The following is a 22456-nucleotide window of genomic DNA, read 5'->3' as shown; positions in this document are numbered from 1 at the left end:
ACGTTTCCTTTTGACAGGATAATCTTGCTTTGTTCATAGAAGATTGTGGTTGCTAACAAGGGCTTCGCTCTTAGTTTGGGAAATTTGTTCTAATGAGGACATAGACCTAAAAACATGGTCATATTTTTATTTATAAAGTATTTTTGGCAGGTCAGCTACTCTGTATCTCAGCATCTTAGTCTCTACTGAGAAGCTTTGAATACACAGTGATCTTTAAGGCATATGAACCAGTGATTTTGTGGTGCCTTTCTCACCGGTGCATTCTCTCAGTTTTATGAAGAAAAAGACTGTAACATTCTCAAGATGATGTTTTTAAAAGCTGGTTTTGATTTTTAAAGTGTCCTTTTGACAGTTTAGGATACAGTGTAGTTTTTCTGTGGTCTCTTACATAGGAAAAAATGTCAAAGCTCTAGCAGTCAAGAATGTAAAGAATACAATTTATTCTATAAACTCTTTTCTGTTTGGCAGGGGAAGGGTCTGGCAATGTTAATGACCCCAACAGGGAAATGCTAGCAAAGACTGAGGTTTCTCTCACACTGACTAATAAATTTGATGTTCCTGGTGATGAGAATGCAGAGATGGATGCGAGGACAATTCTGTTGAAGTAAGTATGGGGTAACTACCTGGTATGTTTCTCAAGAGAACAAGGAACCTGCGTTTTCACAGTTAATCTGCATGTGAAAATAAGAGAATCAAAGTGTAGTTTAAACAAGTGGTGGACTGTTACTTCAGATACACTGACCTTGTAGAGCCATGTCCTTTCAATGCTGCAGCTGTTGAATTTGTTCCTGTCAGTTCTTTGTCACTGCTGAATTTGTCATTTTTTAAAAGTCTGTCTTGGATAGTTCTGGAGGGGAAAACTACCAGAAAAGAAAACTTTCTAAAAGTGAACAAGTGCAACAACAGCAGTTGGATTTGCCTGCATGTGAATAATTTGTAAAGATAATCTTAAATAATCTGTAGCGTTCATCACAATTGGGGTTTAACTCTGAAGTCTATTAACATAGAATTTAGAAGAATCAGTATTTGTCTGGCCTATATAATGCCCTCTGTAAATGTTTTCAGTAGAACACGTGTGAAATACGGAAATTTTAAGGGTAACTAAATGTGAGAAACACAATGTTGCTAAGCTTGCTTGCTTACCAAAATCAGTTTCTTCACACAACTTTTATGTGGATTATGTCTGTATCCTGACGGCGAAGTGGGAGATGATGGTAACTCATGATACTCCCCCTGTAGCTTTCCCCTGTCTGTGGGAAATACCTCCTTAGGGTATTTCTGCTGTTGCTGCTCTCCTTTTTTGGTTTATGGCATGGTCACCTTTTCTTTGCACTCGCTGGCCCCCAAACCTGACTCTTAATAGATGACAACTAATAGCCTTTTTGGGAAATAGAGGTGTTACCAGCCTAATGGAAAGGGAGAAAGGGGCAGTCAGAGATTTAATTATTGCTGGACTCTTTATTCCAGAGGACGACTTAGTAATAATACTGCCTCTTGGCCAGTTTTGGCCTTTCCCTGTTGCTGAGGTGTGTAGAGCAGCTACCTGACATTCAGATGCATATTTCCCTGCTGTGGTGCATTGCTGCTCAGGCGCTAGACAGTTTAACCGAGAATTCTTTGGGTCAGCTTACACTTGGCCTAGATGGACCAGTGACCTCCCAGAAGAAAAATCTTGTCTCCAAAAATAACTTTGTCTGGGCTTCTCAAAAGATAGGTCAGTATTTCCCTGCCCACCAGCAGGAGGTGATGCTGATTTCAAAAGCAGAGATTTACCAGAGGTGCTGGTAGTCATCCGAGTTGTGGATGATGAGGAAGGTGCGTGCGTAGTGCGCTTTGTGTGATGCCAGAAATAATTCCAGCCCGACTGCAAAGTACTGAAGGTGCTATTTGGTTTCATTGTGTGGCTCAGAGATAGAATTGCCTTGGAAGTGGGCACTGGCTGCGACTAAATCAGAGCTGAGATCAAGGAATGACCCTGTCTATCACCAGATTGGAGTCGGGGGTCTGCTTTGGCTCTGTTACTGTTCAAATAGTCCTGTGGAGTTTCTTGATACCTGTTACAAAGCACTGAAGTGCACTTAGGTGGATAATATTATAGACTTTTTCTGGCTGCACAAATTCACTGTTGCTGCTACCTGCTTTACCTTTCTCCTTGGGGTTGCAGCTTCTGCGGTCCACGTGGCAGTGCTGGGGCTGCCTTGGAATATACAGGGTAACGTCCTTGCTGTTTGGGGGGGGTACTGGGGAGCAAATCCTGTGTATTATGTAGGTGAACCTTTCAGGGAACTACTTTCTAATAACACATTGTCAAAGTGAAGTGCTTCTCAGGGTTATGGTCTGGTCTAGCCTATGACTACCTGAGCGGGCATGCGGGTGATCGGACTTTAGATAAATCGGTAACATTAGTGTTATTTCAGAATAGAACAGTATTGAACATCTTTCAGTTTAAAGTTTTTTCTTCTATTCTTGATTTATTTACAGCACAAAACGTTTAATTGTTGATGTAATCCGCTTCCAACCAGGGGAGACACTGTCTGAAATCTTGGAAACTCCAGCTACCTCGGAGCAAGTACGAAGTTTTTACCTGCATTCCTTTTAGACTAGGAAGTTGTCATCTGTCTAGATATATGTGGGTGTACTTGGGAATCTGCATTTATGTATTGCAGTTGAAGCTGTCTCCACTGATGCTGGAGCAGTGTGCAATGATTATGAGGAGGGAATATAGCAGAAATAAACTGTATGTGTGAATCTTACTGCTCTGGTAGTTGCTAGAAACCGTTTATCTAGAAAACGGTTTTAAATGGCATGTAGGCTTCTGCCAGTTCCCCTGCATGGAACGTGTTCATCAAACATGGATTCATTTGAGTTAGTACAGGAATGACCAAGCAAAACTTTTTATCCTATGTTATGCCAGAGATCAGACAGTCTCTTTCTGGTTCTTTTGTCACCTTGAAACCAATCCGTTAATGAATTCGTAACTCTTTGTTTTCTTTTTCTAGGAAGTGGAGCATCAAAGAGCAATGCAGAAACGAGCCATTCGAGATGCTAAAACTCCCGATAAGATGAAAAAATCTGTGTCTGTAAAGGAAGATGGCAACTTAAATCTTCAAGAAAAAAAAGATAAAATCAAGATAGGCCTGAAAAAGTTGACAGAACTGGGGACAGTGAATGCCAAAAATAAATACCAGGAGCTAATCAATGACATCGCGAAGGTATGCCTATCAGTTGTTTCCTGGTATTCACAGCAGGGTTTTCCCATGGTTTGGGGCGTTGTGAAACTGGCGTGAGTTTTCAGGAGGAGTAAGTTTTGTGGTAGCTGATTTACAGACACAAAGCCTACCTTTTGCCACAGTGTTTCCACCTCTTGGCATTTGGGAGGTCCCTTGTTTTTATAGGACATTTATGTTTTCTCAAATGACTGTGTTGCCAGAATCTCAGGTGTTTAAGGAAAGGCGTTAAAGCTTGGAGGGGAAGTCTTGATGTATGATGGTTTTTTTCACTGTTCCTTTTCACTAATTTAAATAGCACCTCTACAGACTTATTCACATGAGGAAGTGCTACCCATAACTTAAAAGACGTCCTAACCGTTATTTTCATTTAAATGTACCCATTCAGGAATAACTAAATGATAAAGGAGGGAGCTGACAAAAACTTGCAAACGTGATCTAATGCTGTTGCACGTTGCTTCAGTGATAATGTGTTTTAAATCTGGTTTACCAAAAAACTATTTGGGAAATGTTATGTATGTAGAGTGAATAAATAATTGCCTTTAGGGGTCAGATTAGAATGAATTGTGCTGTCATTAATATGTATCAAAAATGAAAATAGAAGTCAACTTGAAGATGTGATATTCTTTGTTCAGGTGGATGCTTAAATGTGGCTGACAGCAAAGAAAGATAAGGCGGTCTGAGTGCAGCTGTGGTTACAGTGCTTGATTTGTAAGGTACCTTTCCTACCCAGCGGTGGCAAAAATTGCTGCCTTCCCTTAGATCAGGTGCTGCCGGTGCCTGCTCTAGCCATCGCAACTAGGACAGCGTTGATGTTCAAGAAAGCAACGAAAGGTTCAAATGAACTGCTGTGTAGAGTTGGCTAGTTCCAAAAATAGTAAACACAGAGAAGTGGTGATGCTTGAACTCGGGCAAGTGCAACTGAGGGCTCCAGCTTGTAGCATAAAGCAAGACTAAGCAAAATCAAATGGTGTGTTTGAAATACTGTGCTTTGGGTTTGAGCAACTGGAGAGCTCGAACAACTGTTAAGTCTCTGCCTGTCTTCCTCTGTGGTGTAGGATATCCGAAATCAGCGTAGATACCGTCAGAGAAGAAAGGCGGAGCTGGTGAAGCTGCAGCAGACGTACAGTGCCTTGAACTCCAAAGCTACTTTTTATGGGGAACAAGTGGATTATTACAAAAGCTACATCAAAACTTGCTTGGATAACCTGGCCAGCAAGGGCAAGTATGTATCTCAGAACCATGCCATGGCCCTAGAAGTGCATCTTATAGAAAGCACGTGTTGCTAAGAAGAATCGCAATGCCGTCTGCTCAAAGCTCCTTGGCCATGCTCTTTGCTGCAGTGCTGATGTGGGAAAGGATCTCTGCAGTGGTGCGAAAATACAGGGAGAGGGCAGTACCCCAAATGGGGTCAAAAAGACGTGCTTGAAAGAATTTTGGTCCCTCTAGGAGAGTAGGGAGTGTAGAGCGTCCAGTGGGAATGAAGCAGGTTGCCCAGATAATGCACATACTGCTCAGTCAGTCTGTTCTGTCACCCTTTCTAGGAGCAGAGAATGAAAACTACAGCAAAAGCACTGATCACAAGTTGTCCTCCTTTTATCCCAAATAGAGCCAGTTGTAGTGCAAGACAATTCAGATTTCGGGGGAGGAGGGAGGAGGAGTGTTGTCTTCCCCGGTGTGATGTGGGAAGAGCAGCTGCCAGTGAAAAACCGAGGCAAGAAAGGTGTTGAGTAATCTCAGCCTTCTCCATGCCAGTTGTCACCAGATCCCCTTTTGCCTAATGAGAGATGGTACCGCTTTCTGTGAAGTACCATGTGGTTATGTTTTGGGGATTGTTGGTGGTGGTTTCTTTTTTTTTTTTTATTTCTCCTGTAGCATAAGTTATTGGTGAATAGTTGAAAATGAAAGATCAGAGCTGAGCTACAAGTGCTTTGTAGATGATGTATTTCTAATAGTGAGTTTATCTATCAGCTGTGTTAGTCACAGTTAATTAGCTATACTGGTGCTGTCCCTTCATCCAAATAGGATTAAATGTTTGCTGTCTGAAATGTCTTTGCTTGTTTGACTGATCATCTGGGTGTGGGTTTCGGTGGTTTTTTTTTCCCCAGAGTGTCTAAGAAACCTCGGGAGATGAAAGGCAAAAACAGTAAAAAGATTTCTCTAAAATATACAGCAGCTCGACTCCATGAGAAGGGAGTGCTTTTAGAGATTGAAGACCTGCAAAGTAACCAGTGAGTATCTTTTTTTTTTTTAAACTCTCCAGAGCTAAAATAACCTTCTTGGAGGAAAAGCAGTTGAATTCTTGTCTGTCTTTGAACTAGTATATGTGCTGGCAATTGAGGAACGGAAGCTTGAGATTTGTTTGACATTGTGACAGTTGTCTTGTGGTTTTGTTCTTGGAATTCAGCATTGTTGGTAGACTTAGCTATTAAAGCTGATTGTTTTGGCAGTCTAGGCATAGTGATCACTTTTCAAGTTATCTTTTTTTTTTTTTCTCTTCTTTTTTTTCTGGGTAAAGTGAAGCAGGTCTTTGACAGAGAAGTGTAATGGGATTTAAACACGACGTCCTCATACCTCCCATTCCTCTTGTCACCCCTGCACTCATGGAAGGGTACCTCCCTGGGTGAATTGCTACTACGGTTAATAGCTCTCACTGTTAAAAAAACCCAAAATCCTAGCTTGAGTTTGTCCAGCTGCAGTTTGCTGGCCTTGAGAACCTGGTATATCTTCCGTGCAATATGGAGAAGCTGCCTGTTACTAGAATCTTTTTCCAACCCTGAACCATATTTTGTACTTTGCACACTAAACAAGGCGTGGATGTGCAGCAGTAAAGTAGGCTGTTTAGACTGCACAGGCTAAATTACTGTATTGCCTACTACACTTGTGTGAAGGTGTGATACCAGGCGCAGAATCTGTTAGGCTTCCATTCAGTGTTGTATTGAGTCTGCTTGGCTTTTACATTCGCATTCCAAATGGGAATATAGAATAAAGAGTTAAGAACAGAATTCTTAGAAATTTATCTTCAGATTTCAGCTTGTATATCCTCTCTCTGTTTCAGTAGGAATTAAATGTTCAGTAATGAACTGTGGTTTTCCATTTCTTGAATTTCATAGGTTTAAAAACGTGATATTTGAAATCAGTCCAACAGAAGAAGTAGGAGATTTCGAGGTAAAAGCAAAGTTCATGGGAGTACAGATGGAAACCTTTATGTTACATTATCAGGTAAGAACTGTCCTATTGAAACCTTTATGTTACATTATCAGGTAAGAACTGTCCTATTTAATAGTGGCATGTAAATTCCACTTAACAGACTCTTCATGAAAATAACAATTACGTTTTCTGCTTGAATGGTCTGAGAAACGCGCTCCAAACCAACTCATTTGTTGCAGGCAAAACAGATGCAATGTAAATGGGGGATTCAGACTACTTTTGTTTCTTTACTAACGAAAGCGTGATGTCAGTCTGTGTTCTTAGTTACACTCACACGTACACACACTGAATGAAAGCTGCGTTTTCAACAACTCCCTGCTACAGCAGAAAGATCAGGAGTCTGTGGTAGCGGTCAGCTGGCCTTGGGTGTGGTGGCTTCAGCTGGTCATCGCGTGTTGGTGGTATTTCTGCCACCCTACGCTTACAGTTCCTTTTAGCCGTACAGTTCTTAGGAGTCCTCAGCCTTTACTTAGGCCAGACTACTAGAACAGGCATATACTGACTGACCTTCTCCCAGGGAATTCCCCCTTCTTCCTCCTGTGCCAGTACCATTATGCCCGGTCTCTGCGTCCCCTTCTTCTGCCTTGGTCCCTACCCATCCCCCACCCAAGTTGGGCATCATTAAGTTTGTTAATCAGGGATGCCTTGTGGGTGTCAAAACAGGTTGTGTGCAGGAGCACCTTGCATTGCGTTAAGTCCGTGCCACTTAGCTGGCTACCTCCCGCACGCTGTTTGTGTGTGCCGAGGGCTCCCCAAGCTCATTCTGGCACTAATCTATCAGAGCTGGTCATGAACTTTGTGATTCATGGGGCTGCCCAAGGCTGCTCACTCCTCAGGCGTGTGTGGCCATGCCACTATGCCTTCGTAGCGCAGCTTTGCAGAAAAAGAGGTGTTCCAAGAGGACAGCAACAAGGGAGCTGCCATTGGTCATCCAAGTGTAGCATTAACAGTGGCATCAGTTAAAAAGACTTGCATTTCTATTGCCAAAATTTTTACAGAAAGCAGGAGAAATAGCTTTATGATTGTTCACTCCAGCATCACCCAGGCTAGACAGCTGAGGAGCCATGTTCAGAGTTGGGAACACAGGCAGTGTTGCCCTGCAGTAGCGCTACCCGAATGCTGCCTTCAAAGTGTATTGTTCAAGAGTGGGCTGCTGAGAGAAATTAATTGCTGAGAGACATCGGTGAGCGTGTCTCGGGCTCTGTCAGGTGCATTGCTGACAGCAGCACAGTGTAACTAGAAATACTGCCCGCAGAAACGCCCGAGAGACTGAACGGGCATGGTGCACGCAGTCCTAAACAGAGATGCTGTTTCTGCCTCTGCCCTAGTGCACAGTGCTCTAAACCACCCCACTGACACATACGGCCACCAAGATTTTTATAAAGTGACACTGGAATGTTGTAGCGTTTCATGGGTACGTGATACAATTAGGCACATAGGAGACCCCTTCTAAATGTTACCACAACTTTATGGCTGCTGTGCAAATGAAGACCCTCGAGGTGGCTAGATCTGAAATTTGGCTTTCTTAGAACTGTCTTCTATTTCTGCCCTCTTTTGTAAATTTTTTAAATAATCACAGGTTAAAATTTTAAGATCTTAAATGCCTTAGAGTGACTGCATTTTTCATGCAGTACAAGTGGATCTTTAACAAGTCTGTCATTATCTTATGCCATGTACTTTGTGATAGATACTCCTCAAAACCTGCTGTACCACAAGGTTTTGTATATTCTCTATAAGCTCTAGAGTATTCCTTGCTCATAAAGTTATTCTCTTTGGCAGGATCTTTTGCAGCTGCAGTATGAAGGCGTCGCAGTCATGAAGTTGTTTGACAGAGCAAAAGTGAATGTCAACCTTCTGATCTTTCTTCTGAATAAGAAGTTTTATGGGAAGTAACCAACCTCTGCCAGCCAGTCTGTGAGAGGGGAGATGAATAGAAACCCGCACATACAACTTCTAATGACGTAGCTATGTATCAGTATATGCCCATGCTGTGCTAAAATATATCAAATGTATCATGAAGGAGGACTAAGAACCTCTTGTGAATTGACAACCCTGATTGAATTTGCAGGGAGTTGGTTTCTTGTTTATTTATGATCTTTATCTTCAGCTTTGAAGGTCCCCTGAAAAGCAGTTAACTTAGAATGTATTTTTACATGGCGCTGGGGATTAAACTAATAAGAGTATACTTAGGGTATCTGGATGCTTTATTTGCCTAATTGTGTGCTTTGTGAGGCTTGAATTCTTGTTGCCTGTGCAAAGAGAAAGCCGGCACTGCACAGCTGTTGGTTTGCCTCTTCCTGAAAGCAAAACAGTGTTGCAGATTGTACCCGCATTCCCATTAATCTCTAACAGCAATGACCAGAATAAATAATGGTCAAGGTCCAGGTTAGCCCTTTGTTTGCGAGCTTGCGGTGGTGGTGGCAGCTGATTCCCAGGATAGAGCTGCTATGGTCTGGGCAATCGGTAAGCGTCATAAATGGTTGCTGAACTATTCGTGATTATGTACTATAGCCACGCAGAACAGCTTTAGTGTCTCATTTCTCTTGATTTTTTTTTTTTTTTGGTTTATCACACTGTAGTAATTTACAGATGGCCTCTTAAATAGAGGAACCGTGGAATGTATCTACTAGTGCTTACAGATGAAGAGGCCTTTTGGGGACGGGGAGGGAAACTTAAAAAAATTCTTGATATGTTAACTTTTAATGTTGCTTGCAAAGCATTTGAAATGTAAAAATAACGTTTTTTCAGTTTAGAGCAATGTTCTATATATCTGTATCTGATGCAATAAATGTTAGGCTCTGCCTGCAGACTTGTCAAAGGAAGAAGACTATCTTAAATAGGCTAGCTTTTAAAAAGTTAAATTTTTCTAGCTATGCTCAAGTTCCTGTTTCTTCTACTACTTTGTTGGGTTTTTTTTTACCATGGTGGCAGTGCTGGCTATTCTGCTATATCAAATAAAAATGCAGAGACTCTTTTTAAAAACAAAACAAAAAAACTACCAGACAAACCAAAAAAACTGACCTTTAAATTCATCGGTTGCTCCAGCTTTCCCCCCCGTTTTTTTCTTAACATTTTTAGTTTTTAAAAAAGGAATATTAAAAAATAACTCTTAATTGCAAATTTCAAGTTATTCGTAAGTCACTTGTGTTATTTGTTCAGATTACTGAGTTTAATTGAACTTTTTCTCTGATTTACACTGAAATAGTTATTTCAGCTTGGATCTTTTTTTCTCATGAAAGACACTCGTAGCTTTTGAAACAGCTACATCCCTGAGGATCGCTTTTCTGCAGTTCTCTTGGAAATGAATATTTAAATCTGCTGGTGTCTAGACTGTATTTAAACATATTTTACTGTTGGTGCATGTGTGGTCCAACCCAATAACAAAAATTACTTACCAAATGCAAGACAAATCTTTATGGTCCAGATCATCTGAAACAGAGATACCCAAGAAATTAATTTCCACTGAAATGTGAAAGAAAGGTCTGAAATGGGATAAAGGTCTTGCCTTGGGTTTTTGTGTGTGGTTTTTTTTTTGTTTTGGTTGGGTTTTTTTTGCCTGCCTCTGTTTAAGTCCTTCTACAATACAGCATATTCAAATTCCTTTGATTTAGGGATAATGGGAGTAATGGCAGAACTTTATAAAATGATGGTTAGGAAAATGCAGCTGTACTCTGCTTTTTTACCCCACTGTACTTTTTTTCTTTTATTTTTTTAATGAATACTTTTAATACTTTTCAATGTCTGCCAAATAAATTTCAAATATAACCCAGCTGGGATTCAGGGACAAGGTGATGAGGTGTTAGAGGCCTGTGTAGTACCCGTGGGGAAAGCATCCTTACTATGTGATTTACATTGTTGCCAAAACCCAAACAAACAACAAATCAGTTATGTGAAAATAATCTTAGAGGAGAAAGAGTCTACTCATTTTAGCTGAGCAAACCGTGGAGTTTTTTTTTTTTTTTTTTAAGGAAAAGCTTTATTAAAAGATCCAATCTCAGCATGTAATTATATGTATTTTATAATTTATTGGTGGTTTAGCTTTCCTTACTCTATTACACCACTGTATTTACCATTGGAGTAGCTACAATTACAAAGTCTGTCTTCTTTCTTTCCTGGTAAAATTTCTAGCTCACATTGAAGTAAAAAGTCCTTTGTCCGCAGGGGTGTTGTGTGAGGTCCTGCTGGCAGGCAGCAGCCCGAGCACGCAGTGCTGTGGCAGCAGCGTCAGGCTGCACCAGGGAATCACCAGGCCTCCAGAGCTCTCCCACCCCCTCCACGACTCGGTCCCTGCCCCTCTCGTGCCTGCGGGGATGGCCGGGGTGTGAAGAACCGCCTAGGGCTGGAGGTGGGGACCTGACCCGACTGCAGCCCCCCGCCCTGGGGACCTCCCTGTAGCCATGTAGCACCTGAAGGGCCCCACACCTCCCACCCTGGTAGGACAAGCACAAGTCAGACTTTGATGGTGCCTTACTTGCAATTAACAGAACTGTCTTTTGATTCAGCTTAGGTAAGCAGCAAGGGCCTCATAGGTACTCCTGCAACCTGCCTGGCCTCCACAGGCCTTGCGCTGCACTTCTTGGGCTTCTCAGAGCCATTTGCTGTGGCGCTATATGGTCCAGGTGCCCCCCGACTTCCCCAAACCCTTGCCCCAGCGCGGGTAACCCCCGTCTCAAAACTCTGCCTGGCCACCAGACCCTGCCCTAGTGCCCCTGAATGCCTCTAAGCCTGCTCCCGGGGCTGAAACACCCCAAACCCCGCCTCAGGCTCTCCAGTGCCCGCTTCCAAACATTCCCAAATCCTACCCCAGGGCCCGAAATAGCCCGCCAGGGGGTCACCCCACGGAGCCCCGAGCGGCTCCCCGCGGGCGAGACACGCTGGTGGCGGCACCGGCACCGGGGGAAGTCGCACCTTACGGGCTGTCCGTCCCCCACGACGCCGGAAGTGCCCGTCAGTCCTCCGGAAGCCGCACTCTATGGGCCGGCGGTCCTCCAGGAGCGCCCGTCAGTCCTCCGGAGGTCGCACTAACCGCAGCGGCCGGAGCCGGGGCTGGGCACCGCGCACGCGCGCCTGGCCGCCTCGCTGGCGCCCCCTGGCGCCGGGGCGTGGAGCCGCAGCCCAGCGCTGCCCGCGCGCGGGCCCCTCCGTCCCGCCCGCCCCGCCCGCGCGTGCGCCCCGCGCCCAGCAACATGGCGGCGCGCGGGAGGCGGCCGCGGCGGCGGGTGAGGGCCGAGGGTGCGGGGGAGGCCGGCGGGCCCCGAGGCGGGCGTGGGGGGCTCCTTCCCGCCCCGTGCCCCGGGGGGGGGGGGCGGCTCGAGGAGCTTCAGCCGACCGCTGCGGCAGGCCGCGGTCCGCTGGTGGCGAGCGGGATGAGGGCGCGGGGCTGCCGAGGGCTGAGGCGAGGGACGCGGGCGGGAGCGGGCCGCCTCGCGGCGGGGGCTCGGCGCCTCCTCAGAGCCCCCCCCGGGCCTGCCCGGGCCCCGCTCGCACCCTGCCGCCCCCAGCCGTTCCCTCCCCGCCCCCGGCCCAGCCGTGAGGCGGCAGCCGGGTTCCGGGTGTGTCTGCGGGAGCCCCGCGGCAGGACGGGCTCCGGCTGGGCCGCGCTGCGCCGGTAACGGCCACTTGTGCTCCTTTGTCCCTGCAGGGGCCGTGCTGAGGGGCCGCGGGCCGGCCCTGCCCTGGGGGTGCCGCGGGCTGCGCCGCCACAGGCTGGCGGGGGATGGCGCTGCCCGGCCTCGCTGCCCCCGCGGCCGGGTCGGGGGGGACCGGGGGCACGGCCCGGCTGCGGGCAGGAGCCGCCACCCCTGGAGCTGGGCAGGCCCCAGGAGGGGAAGGACAAGAAATCCAAGGCCGTCTGGCTGGCAGCTGCCTCCCACTGCAGCACCATAGACCCTGCTCCCCCGGGTGAGGAGCCATCCGTCCTGGTAGCCCGCAGCAGGCCAGGCCGCCAGCGTGCGCAGCAGAGTCTGTGTGTGTGACCCAAAGCGCAGGGGAGTGAGGTTACGTGTCTAGGAGGCCTTGTCTCCTAAGAGTTGACACCCAAAGTTTTCTTAGGTGGGCATCCAAGCGACCAGCATTGCAAAAGAGGAAGGGATGAGAGAACAAGAAAGAAGCGTCTGAACTGTCAAATTCTCACAGCAGTGCCAAAAGTGAGAGCTGTGATGAGTCCCAGGTCCCTGGGGCCCTGTCTCCCCTCTTGTGCTTCCTAGGCCCTCCCTGCCCCTTCCCTGGCCCCTTCTCTTTCCTGTGCTGCTGTGATTTTGTGTGTGTGGTGGGTTGACCCTGGCTGGACCAAAGCTGCTCTTATCACTTCCCCTCCTTAGCTGGATGAGGGAAAAGCTCATGAGCTGAGGTAAGGGTGGGGAGATCACTTGGCAATTACCATCATGGGCAAGACAGACTCAATTCGGGGGAAATTAGTTGGATTTATTAGCAGTCAAATCAATGTAGGATAATGAGAAGTAAAACCAAATCTTGAAAACACCTTCCCCCAGCCCTCACTTCTGTCAGGCTTAACCTTACTCCCAATTTCCCTGTCTCCTCCCCTCAGGGGATGGGGAATGGCAGTTGTGGTCAGTTCATCACATGTAATTTCTTCTTCTTCCTCAGGGGGAGGACTCCTCACACTTTTCCCCGGCTCCGGCTTGGGTCCCTTCCAGAGGGTGCCATCTTTAGGAACAGAGTGCTCCAGCCTGGATCCCTTGCAGAGCCACAGCTCCTGCCAGCAAACCTGCTGCAGCCTGGGCTTCTCTCTCCATGGGGTCACAAGTCCTGTCAGAAGCAGGCTCCAGTGTGGGCTGCCCACGGGGTCACAGCCTCCTTTGGGCATCTCCCTGCTCTGGTGTGGGATCCTCTACAAACTGCAGGTATATGTATATGCTGTTCCGCTGCTAACCTCCATGGGGTGAGGGGCACAGCCTGCCTCACCATGGTCTTCACCACAGGCTGCAGGGAATCTCTGCTCTGGTGCCTGGAGCACCTCCTGCCTCTCCTTCTGCACTGACGTTGGTGCCTGCAGGGCTGTGGCTCTCATATATTCTCACTCCTCTGTCCAGATGCAATTGCTTTTGCGCAGTAACTTTTTCCCTTCTTAAATATGTTTTCACAGGGGTGCTACCACTGTTGATAATGGGCTCAGCCTCGGCCAGCAGTGGGTCTGTTCTGGAGCTGGCTGGCATTGGCTCTGTCTGACACAGGGGAAGCTCTAGCAGGTTCTTACAGAAGCCACCCCTGTAGCTGCTCAGCTACCAAAACCTTGCCACACAAACCCAATACATTTTGCTTCCCTGTACGTCTCCTCTCTATTCTTCTGTCCTGCTCCCTCTATCTCTCGTTCTATTGCCCTTGTTCTTTTACTCTCTCTGCTTTTATCCTGCTCCCTCTCCTTCCTTTTCTTCATCCTTCATCTCTGTCCTGCAGCCCATTGCTGCTTTTCCCTTTACATCTCTGTCCTGATCTGTAGGAGTGTCTTTTTTTTTTTTTTTTTCTTCCCTGCAATTTCTTTGGCCTGTTCTGTGGTGTTCTTTTCCTCTCTGTGCCTGTACATGCTACTCTGTGTTCCTTCCTTCATATCTATCTCCTTCCTTCTGTTCTTTCTTTCTCTATCCTTGTCTTGCTCAGTGTCGCTGTTTTTATTTCCATTCTGTATCTCACTATCCCTTTTCTCCTTCCTATTCATCTCTTACTCTGTCTGACTCTGTGCTGCTCCCTGGCCCTATTATTTATTGCTTCACATCTTTGTCACTCTCTGTCCCTGTTTTCTCTCATGGTCCACTTCTCTGTTGCTCTCATTTGCTCTCTGTGCCAGTGTCCTGCTCCTGTCTGTCTCTTAAGCAAGTATTCCATGTTCTGGCTTCCTCACCTGTTTTTTGTATTGCTCTGTCCTTTTTCCTCTCTCTCTCCAGTTCCTGGGCCCTGTTTTTCAATTTTGTCCTTCCTGGTCCTGTGCCATGTTGTAATTTCATTTCTTGCACTGTCTCTCCTTGTATGGCTCCCTGCCAGTTTTTTTTAATTTTTCCCTAATCTGCCTTGTAGCCTATTGCTGTTTTTTCTTGCACTGTGTCTCTCTGTCCCCATCTTTATTTATTTCATTCTTCCCTCTCTGCCCTGTATACATGTCACTCTTTAGGTTTTCATTCTCCAATGTCTCTCTGTAGATTGCTCTTAATCCTGTTTTTTGAATCCTCCCTCTGTCCTGTGGCCTATTGCAATTTGTTCTTTCTCTGCCTCTCCTTTCTTCAGCTTTTGGTCCCTATTTTACAGTTTCTCCCCCTTGGCCTCTGTATCCCGTCTTTCCTAATCTCTCTGTCTGGCTCCTTGTGCCCATTCTGTAGTTCCTCCCTCTTTGCCCTACGGCCCGTGCTATTTTGTGTTCTCTATCCTGCTCTCTGTCCCGAGTCTTTAATCACTCCCTCTGTACCCTGTAGCAGTTTTTTCCCTGCCCTTTCTCCATTGCACTCCGGCTCCCTGTCCCTAACTTTTAATTATTTCCTCACTGCCCTGTGGTCTGTTGCTATCTTCCCTTTCTCTGTCTCTTTCTGTAAAGCTCCCGGTCCCTCTGTTTTTAAAATTCCTCCCTTTCTGTCCTCGAGTCCATTGTGGTTCTTCCTTTCTTTGTCTCTCTGTGGCTGGCTCCCACTCCCTGTTTTTCAGTTTCTTTTTCCATCTCTGTCTGGCTCTGGATCCCAATTTTTTAGTGCCACCTTCTCTGCCATGTAGCCTGTCTTTCTTTCCCCCTTACCCTTTATCCATCTCTCCCTCCACACCTCTGGCTCCCTGCCACTATGTTTTAATTCCTCCCTCTCTGCCCTCTAGGTGTTGCTGTACTTCCTGTGTGTGTCACGCCTGGACTGGCTTCTCTACCCTGTCTTTCCATTCCTCCCTCTTGTCCCTGTAGCCTGTTGCTATAATTTTCTTTCACTGTCTCTCTGTCTCTCTTTGGCTCTGGCTCCCTGCTTTTTCTTCCTCCCTCTCTCTGCCCTGTTGCCCCTGGCTGTTTTTTCTTGCTCCATCTGTCTCTGCCTGGCTCTGGCTCCCTATGTTTTCATTGCTCCTTCTCTGTCCTGTAGCCCATTAGTATTTTTCTTTCTCTGGCTCTCTTTGTCTGGCTCACTGTCCCTGTTGTTCAGTTTCTTCCTTCTCAGCCCTGTAGCATGTCACAATTCTCTTTTCTTTCTCCGTCTCTCCTTTCCCAGCTCTCCGTCCCTCACTTTTAGTCCTCCTCCCTTTCTCCGTCTCACTCTTTCTTGCTTCCTATCTCGGTATTTTACTTCCTCCCTCTCTGCTGCATAGCCTGTCACTTTTTACTTTTTTCCATCTCTCTATGTCCATCTCACTGCCCCCATTTTCTAGTTCTTCCTCTCCGCCCTGTACCCTGTTGCTATTTTGCTATTGTTGCTATTTTGCCCCTCTCTGTCTGGCACCCTGTCCCAAGTTTTTAGTTCCTCCCTCTAACCCCTGTAGCCTCTCTGGATTTTTCCCTTGGTCTCTCTCTCTCTGTCTGGCTCCTTCCCTCCATGTTTTAGTCCCACGTTCTCTGTCCTATAGTGCCACGCTACTTTGTCTTTCTACATCTGTCTGTGTCCGGCTCCCTGCTGCTGTTTTTCCTCCCTTTTCGTCTTATAGCCAATTGCTGTTTTTATTGCGCATCATCCCGTCCCGTGCCCCACCCTCCCCCGCCTGTTTATCCAGTTTTTATATATGCCTGAATATCTGATACCCTTGATGGGAAGTGATTTATTGAGGTAAATTAGATGCACAGATAACTTTTTAATAACGGAGAAGTGCAACTACTAATACCTGAACTGAAACCTGTGGAAGTGAGAATTTTTATTTTATGGAACACACAAAAAACAGAGGAAGAAACGCCTGCAGGAGCAGGGGATGCAGTAGCACCCTTGGTATGGGCTAGTGGAATGCCAGGTTGGTCTAAATTGGCAGAACCAGCAAAAGTTGTTCTAAAATCTGGACCTAAACCAGTAAGACAAAACCAGTATCCTATTAGGTGGAAGACTAGAAAGGGATTGGAAGAATTAAGAACAAAATTTTTGAATTACAGATTGTTGGATAGAGTTTGAATCAATATAACACCTTGATATTGCCAGCGAAAAAGCAAAATGGCAAGGAGTGTAGATTAGTTCAGGATTTAAGAGCTGTGAATCAGATTGTTCAAGATACCCACCTAGTAGTGCCTAACCCGTATACTTGCTGACAGGCTTGAAGAGGAGGCATAAGTGGTTTACTGTACTTGATCTAAAGGATGCTTTTTTTCTGCATACCTCTAGACAAAGAGACAGGCAATATTCGCCTTTGAATGGGAAAGCCCCACCACTGGACGCAAAGCACAGCTTACCTGAACAGTGCTACCTCAAGAGTTCAAAACCAGTCCAACAAAATTTGGCAACCAGTTGGCAAAAGAGCTGGAATTATGGAAGAAGGAAAACCCCAAAGGAACAAAACTGCAGTACGTAGATGACGTTTTGTTGGCTGCAGAGACCCAGGGAGAGTGCATGCAGTTTCTACATGCCTGTTGAGTTTCTTAGGACAAGGAGGATATCGTGTATCAAAAAGCAAAGCTCAGGTGGGAAAAGGGACTGTGATTTATTTAGGTTTTGAGATTTCACAAGGACAATGGAGACCAGGAGCCAACAGGAAAGAAGCGATCTGCCAGACTCCGGGAGCAAGAACTGTACGGGAGCTCAGAGCGTGTTTGCTTATGGTTGAGTGGTGCAGACTGTAGATTCTCAACTATGGACTATTGGTAAAACCCCTTTATGAAACCTTGAAGGGGTCAAAAGAGAACCAGCTGCTATGGACCCCTGAATGCCAAATAGCCTTTAAGGGCTTAAAAAAGGCTCTGATGTCAGCATCTGCATTGAGGCTGCCCAATTTCTCTAAGCCCTTTGAGCTATTTGTATATGAGCAACACCACCTTGCCCTCGTGTGCTGACTCAAAGACTGGGAACATGGAGAAGAGCTGTGGGGTATTTCTCCAAACAATTGGACAATGTAAGTAAAGGATGGCCAGGATATTTGCGTGCTGTAGCTGTTCTTTTAATCCAAGTTAGAAAATCAACAATAGGACAAAGAATCATGGTGTATGTTCTGCATATGGTGATTTCGGTCTTGGAGCAAAACGGGGGGGCATTGGCTGTCTCCAGGCTGCCTGCTTAAATATCTCCTGGTATCGGTTGACACCTCCTGAGGGTGGCTGGAAGCTTTCCCCTGTTGCACCAGCAAAGCCAGGGAAGTCACTAAGCTATTACTCAAAGCAATAGTACCAAGGTTTGGGGTACCGATAGGAATGTCCTCTGATCCAGGCCTGCATTTTGTGGCAGATTTTGTCCAGCAGTTAAGTAAAACCCGTGGTATCAAGTGGGATTTACATACCCCATGGAGGCCTCAGTCAAGCAGGAAGGTAGAAAGAATGAATCAAACCCTGAAACAGCAGATCAGTAAAATATGTCAAGAATCTTTAAAGTGTCCACGAGTCCTCCCACTAGCCCTTTTGAGAATCAGAATACCACCAATGTCAAGGAGTAAAATTAGCCTTTAAGAGGTGTTCTATAGAAATCCATACCAAGTGCCACTGATTCCAGGGGAATTGCATGTAAAGGGAAAAAAGGATTTAAAGTTAGATCTGATTTCTCTAGGGAAAATCCTTGTGGCTCTCCAACAACACATTGTTTTGACAGGGCCACTCACATTGGACACTCCTATCCATCAGTATCAACTAGGAGACTATGTGTGTATAAAACCATGGAACTCCAAACCTCTGCAAGAAAAACAGAAAGGACCCTTTCAGGTACTCCTGACAACCTGCACTGCAATCAAGGTAGGAGGAATCGAATCCTGGAATTATTACACCGAAGTAAAACCAGCATCAGTGCTGCTGAGAGAAGAACCTCAGTGGAAGGACATTTCGGCAGATAAAGATCCAAAAATCAATGTGACTGTTAGTTGACAAACTGAAAGTGTTTTGGTTGGGATAGCCATGATGTTCACCAACTGCTTAGCACGTCAGGGGACTAGTCACGACAACCTTTATGAGGAAGTGAAGATACAATTAGCCAAGAAACTCAATGTAACATGGTTGGATGTGTTCACAGGTAATGTTAGGCGGAACAGGATTCTCCTATGACCCTGTTCCTCTAGGGCAGCCAGAGTATTCTGTCTTAATGAAGTAGGATAACTTAATGATACTACAGCAAGAAAATATTACCAAGGTGGACTTACTAGCTTCTAATTGTACATTAGAAAAAGATAATAGTGTGATCTCAAGAGGTTGGCCTATGCAAAGATATCCCTTAAGAATAGGGGAGAGACCAAAAGCCATCAATTTAGGAAAAGCAAAAGACTGGTTGCTCTGTTGCAATATGACAAAGAATACTTCCACACCACGTTTTCAAGCCAGAAATAGTAAGTGTAGGTATTACATTTCTTCTACACAGAACGCCCCTGTACCATTCATCTTTTCAAATGGAACATCGAGCAGAACCTGATAGCTTTCAAACTCTATTTGGGGTCTGTTACAAAATAATACAATAGCTTGGGAAGGTAACTTTAATGGTACATATTGGATTTGTGGGAAAAAGGTGTATTGATGGTTGCCTGGGGGATGGTACAGGTCTTGCTTTCTAGGCTTATTGATGCCTCCATTTAGAGTATTACAGCAACTCCCAACAGGACAACCACGCTGGAGGAGAGAGGTAAATTTGAAAAACAGGCCTGTGGTATCAGAAGGGCAAAGGTTCTTCTTTACACTATGCCCTACGCGTGCAGCTGCGTCCTATGGAACTAAGATAAATCGACTCCGCAGTTTGCTAGAAGAAGTAGCTACTGATACCATTAAAGTATTGAACAGTACATCGTATGAAATGGCCCAAAATAGAATGGCGAATGTACAAAATCATATGGCTGTAATTATGTGCGAGCTAGTCAAGGAGGATCTTGGGCTCTTCTAGGACAAGAATGTTGTACATCTATAAATGATGGATTTGAGACACAGCAGAAAGGGATAAACTCAACTGAGAGGGCAGTGGAGGAGTAGGAAAGGCAAAAGGAGTCCTCTTCGTCGTGGTGGAGTTGGTTGACTTCATGGCTACCAAACCTGACTTAGGTAAACAAATTATTTGTAACAGTTATAGTCATGGTTGTTAAATATATTTTGTGCTATATCATTCTTCAGTGCCTACCTTTACTCGTGTCATGTTGTACCCAGTTGTGCATACTTGAGAGTCAAAAATGTCATCAGAATTGTGCAATTTAGGTGAGACTCCCAAAGAAGTCTCAAAGGGGGAAACTATTGCAGGTTGAAGTCACTGATATGTAAATATGTGCTCAAAACTCGAAATGTTTAGCAATGCTTAAGGGATACAATAACTACTAACCTTGAGAAGGAGGGCCTGGCATGTTAGCAAGGAAGGTACGGATGGACGTATGGCCAGACGATGCAGTTGGAAAACATTCGAGTGAGGAAGTTCTGGCTGCAAGAGAAGACAAGCTGATAAGGTGCTGCAGTCCACAGAAAAGCAGCTGGAAGTAGGACAAAGGTAATTGTGGGGTGCGGGGAAAGATCTTGGGGAGGGGCTGGTGGGGTGCTGGGGAAGCATGAGAAGCTGTGATGTTGGCATTTGTGGCCCAGTAGAGCTGAGAATGTGCTGGGGCATGATCCTGAAGTGCTTAAGCGTGAGGTCAGCTTTCTACTTGTGAATGGTTCCACTGAGCTGACTAGTCTGAAACTCATAGAAACTGACTCCCCAAATTACTTGCCGCATCGGTGCTATAGAAATCGAAAGAAAAAGTAATGAAGCACATCTTCAAATAAAAATTCCGAGGAAGCGTGTATTCAAAAAATACCTGGAAATACTTATTTAATGGGAATACATTTAAGAAGGTACTGAAAACAGTGTGCCCAGATAACCCGTTAATGGGATCTGAAGCCGTTGCGTGTTGCTAACTAGCTATGTTTTCCTGTTTAGAACGCTGTTTTTCCTTCATCTCCTTCATGCTGTGTCTTTATATCCAGGATTGGGTCATCAGAAATTAAGCCCCCATCCTTCTCTGTAAGTATATGTAGATAATTCACCGGTAACAGAAACAGTTCTAGGTAGCAAAACTTCTGCCCTAGCTTGCGTGCTCAGGGGAGGAGAGCATACTCTCTTTTTATCGTGGTAAGTGAGTAGTACAGTGGGACTCTGAAGGGGCCTGTTGGGGGCTGCAGCAGTTCATGGTAGTAACATGGGACAAATTATTTTTGCAATACTGAAGGGAAAGTTGGTTTACATTAGGGGTTGTGGAAATACAAGGTTCTCCAAATAGCGTAGGTGTCAGTACACTTTGCTAATGTTAGGCAAGTTGCTTGAGACATGTGGAAAGGAAAGTTTTGATTAATGAGTTGAGAAGCTCTCTGGTTTTAAGAAAAAGAAAACCTTGATTCTTCTGATAACTGGAAAAGATTCCAGCTGGTCACAAGTGCTACTGCCTATAGAATATAAGCTTTGGGAAGAGTCAGTAAAGGGAATTATGAAGAACATAAGCAGGATACTCTTCCAGATTACTAACATGCATATGTTTAGTTAATTGGAATATTGTAAGCATAAATATTTAAGCGATTTGTTAGAATTCAGTCCTTGTGTGCATATCTGCTGAGACCTGGCAACAGAGTTCTGGTGCTAATTCAGTGTGGTTTAAAAATTTGGTCTTGTCGATATTAAATCATAATGATGTGTATGTTATTCTGAGATGTAAGAGGACTTTCAGATCCTAGGCTTTCTCTTTTCCTGTTGATGAAATGGTTCATCTCCTAGAGCTGTTAAATACTGCTGTTTACAGGTTTGTAGCTTTGGTCGTTCATGCTGTGGAAGGAGAAAGGCATTCTCACTTTCCCCTAGAAGTGTGTCTGTGTATTGAAGTCCATCTGATCTTTTTATTTGTAGATTTGGATTCTAAATACTTACATATAAAGAGTTCTGGCTGTACAAATTATTGGTTGCTAGATGTCCATCAGGCTTGTATAGAAGAATGATACCACATCAACTGAATACCTTGCTGTCTGGGAATCAAAAAGAGGTCTAGTTTTCATTCTGGAATAATAGTACCATGGGATTTCTCTTTCTGTCTCATATTGGCAGTTCTAGTTTTATTAAATCTGTTCCAGTGTTAGCCAAGAGAGAATTCCCTCATCTAATTTATGTGAAACAATATTGCTTAAGTCCAGGATGCTTGCAGAGAAATCCCAAGCTGAAAGCTTATGCCTATAAACATACTGTTTCAACCCCTCACCCTTCAAAATGGATGTTAACAACTGTATTAGTATTCTAATTCATCTCAGAGGAAGTTTTTTCTATGACACTTCAAATTCCTGCCCAAGTGGTTTTTGTTTCTGTGGTATTGGAGGAAGAGAAATAAACTGCTTGGACTGGGGGAAAGAGTTGCAGGAAGTTTGTCAGAAGTGCAAGCCAGCCGGATGGCTGGGTCCAGGAGGGTGAAAAGCTCTGGAAAATTAATCTAACAGCTTTCCTGGAAAGGACTGTGGCTTTTTTAGCGTGAATGTTGTATATGCTCTGAAACAGCAGTACACGTGCCGTTTTCCTTGTGTGTAAGTGTGGGTTACGGAGGGTGTTGACATTGTCCTCAGAAGATGGCAGTTCTCTTAAAACACTTTACAGAAGTAAGGCATCTGCTCCTGTAGAAGAAATCTAGCTGTGTGCCAGCCTGTGGCTCTCAAGCACATGCTATGAACTTGATAATGCAGGAGGGAAAGGTGTCATTTTTTTTTTCTGCTTGCTAGCATTAATAATGAGTGGCCCTGACATATGTAAATGTACAGTCAAATTCTATTCACAACCCATTATTTTCTGAAAAAGGTGAGTAAGAATTACCTTCTACCCTCACCCTATTAAAAATCTGCTAAGGGACTTCACAGGATAAGGACAGCAGGGGTAAAAGGATACAGGAATAGAACTTGCATTTATTTTTTGAGGTTAATACTCACCTACTGCCAGTGCAGAAATGGTTGAGTT

At 45.1% G+C, this 22456-nt stretch overlaps 1 protein-coding gene across 4 annotated transcripts in view; it reads left to right on the top strand.

Moving 5' to 3' along the window:
• Positions 1-19614, top strand: part of IQGAP1 (IQ motif containing GTPase activating protein 1) — an 80459-nt gene extending 60845 nt beyond the window's left edge. For 2 of the 4 annotated variants that reach the window (XM_037395882.1, XM_037395883.1), the window contains 7 exons: positions 469-604; positions 2482-2569; positions 3000-3212; positions 4286-4452; positions 5336-5458; positions 6341-6449; positions 8217-9948. In XM_037395882.1, coding sequence (XP_037251779.1) covers positions 469-604; positions 2482-2569; positions 3000-3212; positions 4286-4452; positions 5336-5458; positions 6341-6449; positions 8217-8330 — 950 coding nt within the window. In that variant the 3' untranslated portion in view covers positions 8331-9948. Of the gene's footprint in view, positions 1-468; positions 605-2481; positions 2570-2999; positions 3213-4285; positions 4453-5335; positions 5459-6340; positions 6450-8216; positions 9949-13043; positions 13301-16717 lie in introns of those variants that run through there. The other 2 variants (XR_005105508.1, XR_005105507.1) reach the window with 2 other exon arrangements.
• Positions 19615-22456: the final 2842 nt, after the last annotated feature.

The sequence above is a fragment of the Falco rusticolus genome, chromosome 7, assembly GCF_015220075.1.
Source record: "Falco rusticolus isolate bFalRus1 chromosome 7, bFalRus1.pri, whole genome shotgun sequence".
NCBI classification, from domain to species: domain Eukaryota; kingdom Metazoa; phylum Chordata; class Aves; order Falconiformes; family Falconidae; genus Falco; species Falco rusticolus.
The sequence above is the reverse complement of the archived record's forward strand: the minus strand, read 5'-3'. Positions and strand labels throughout refer to the sequence as shown.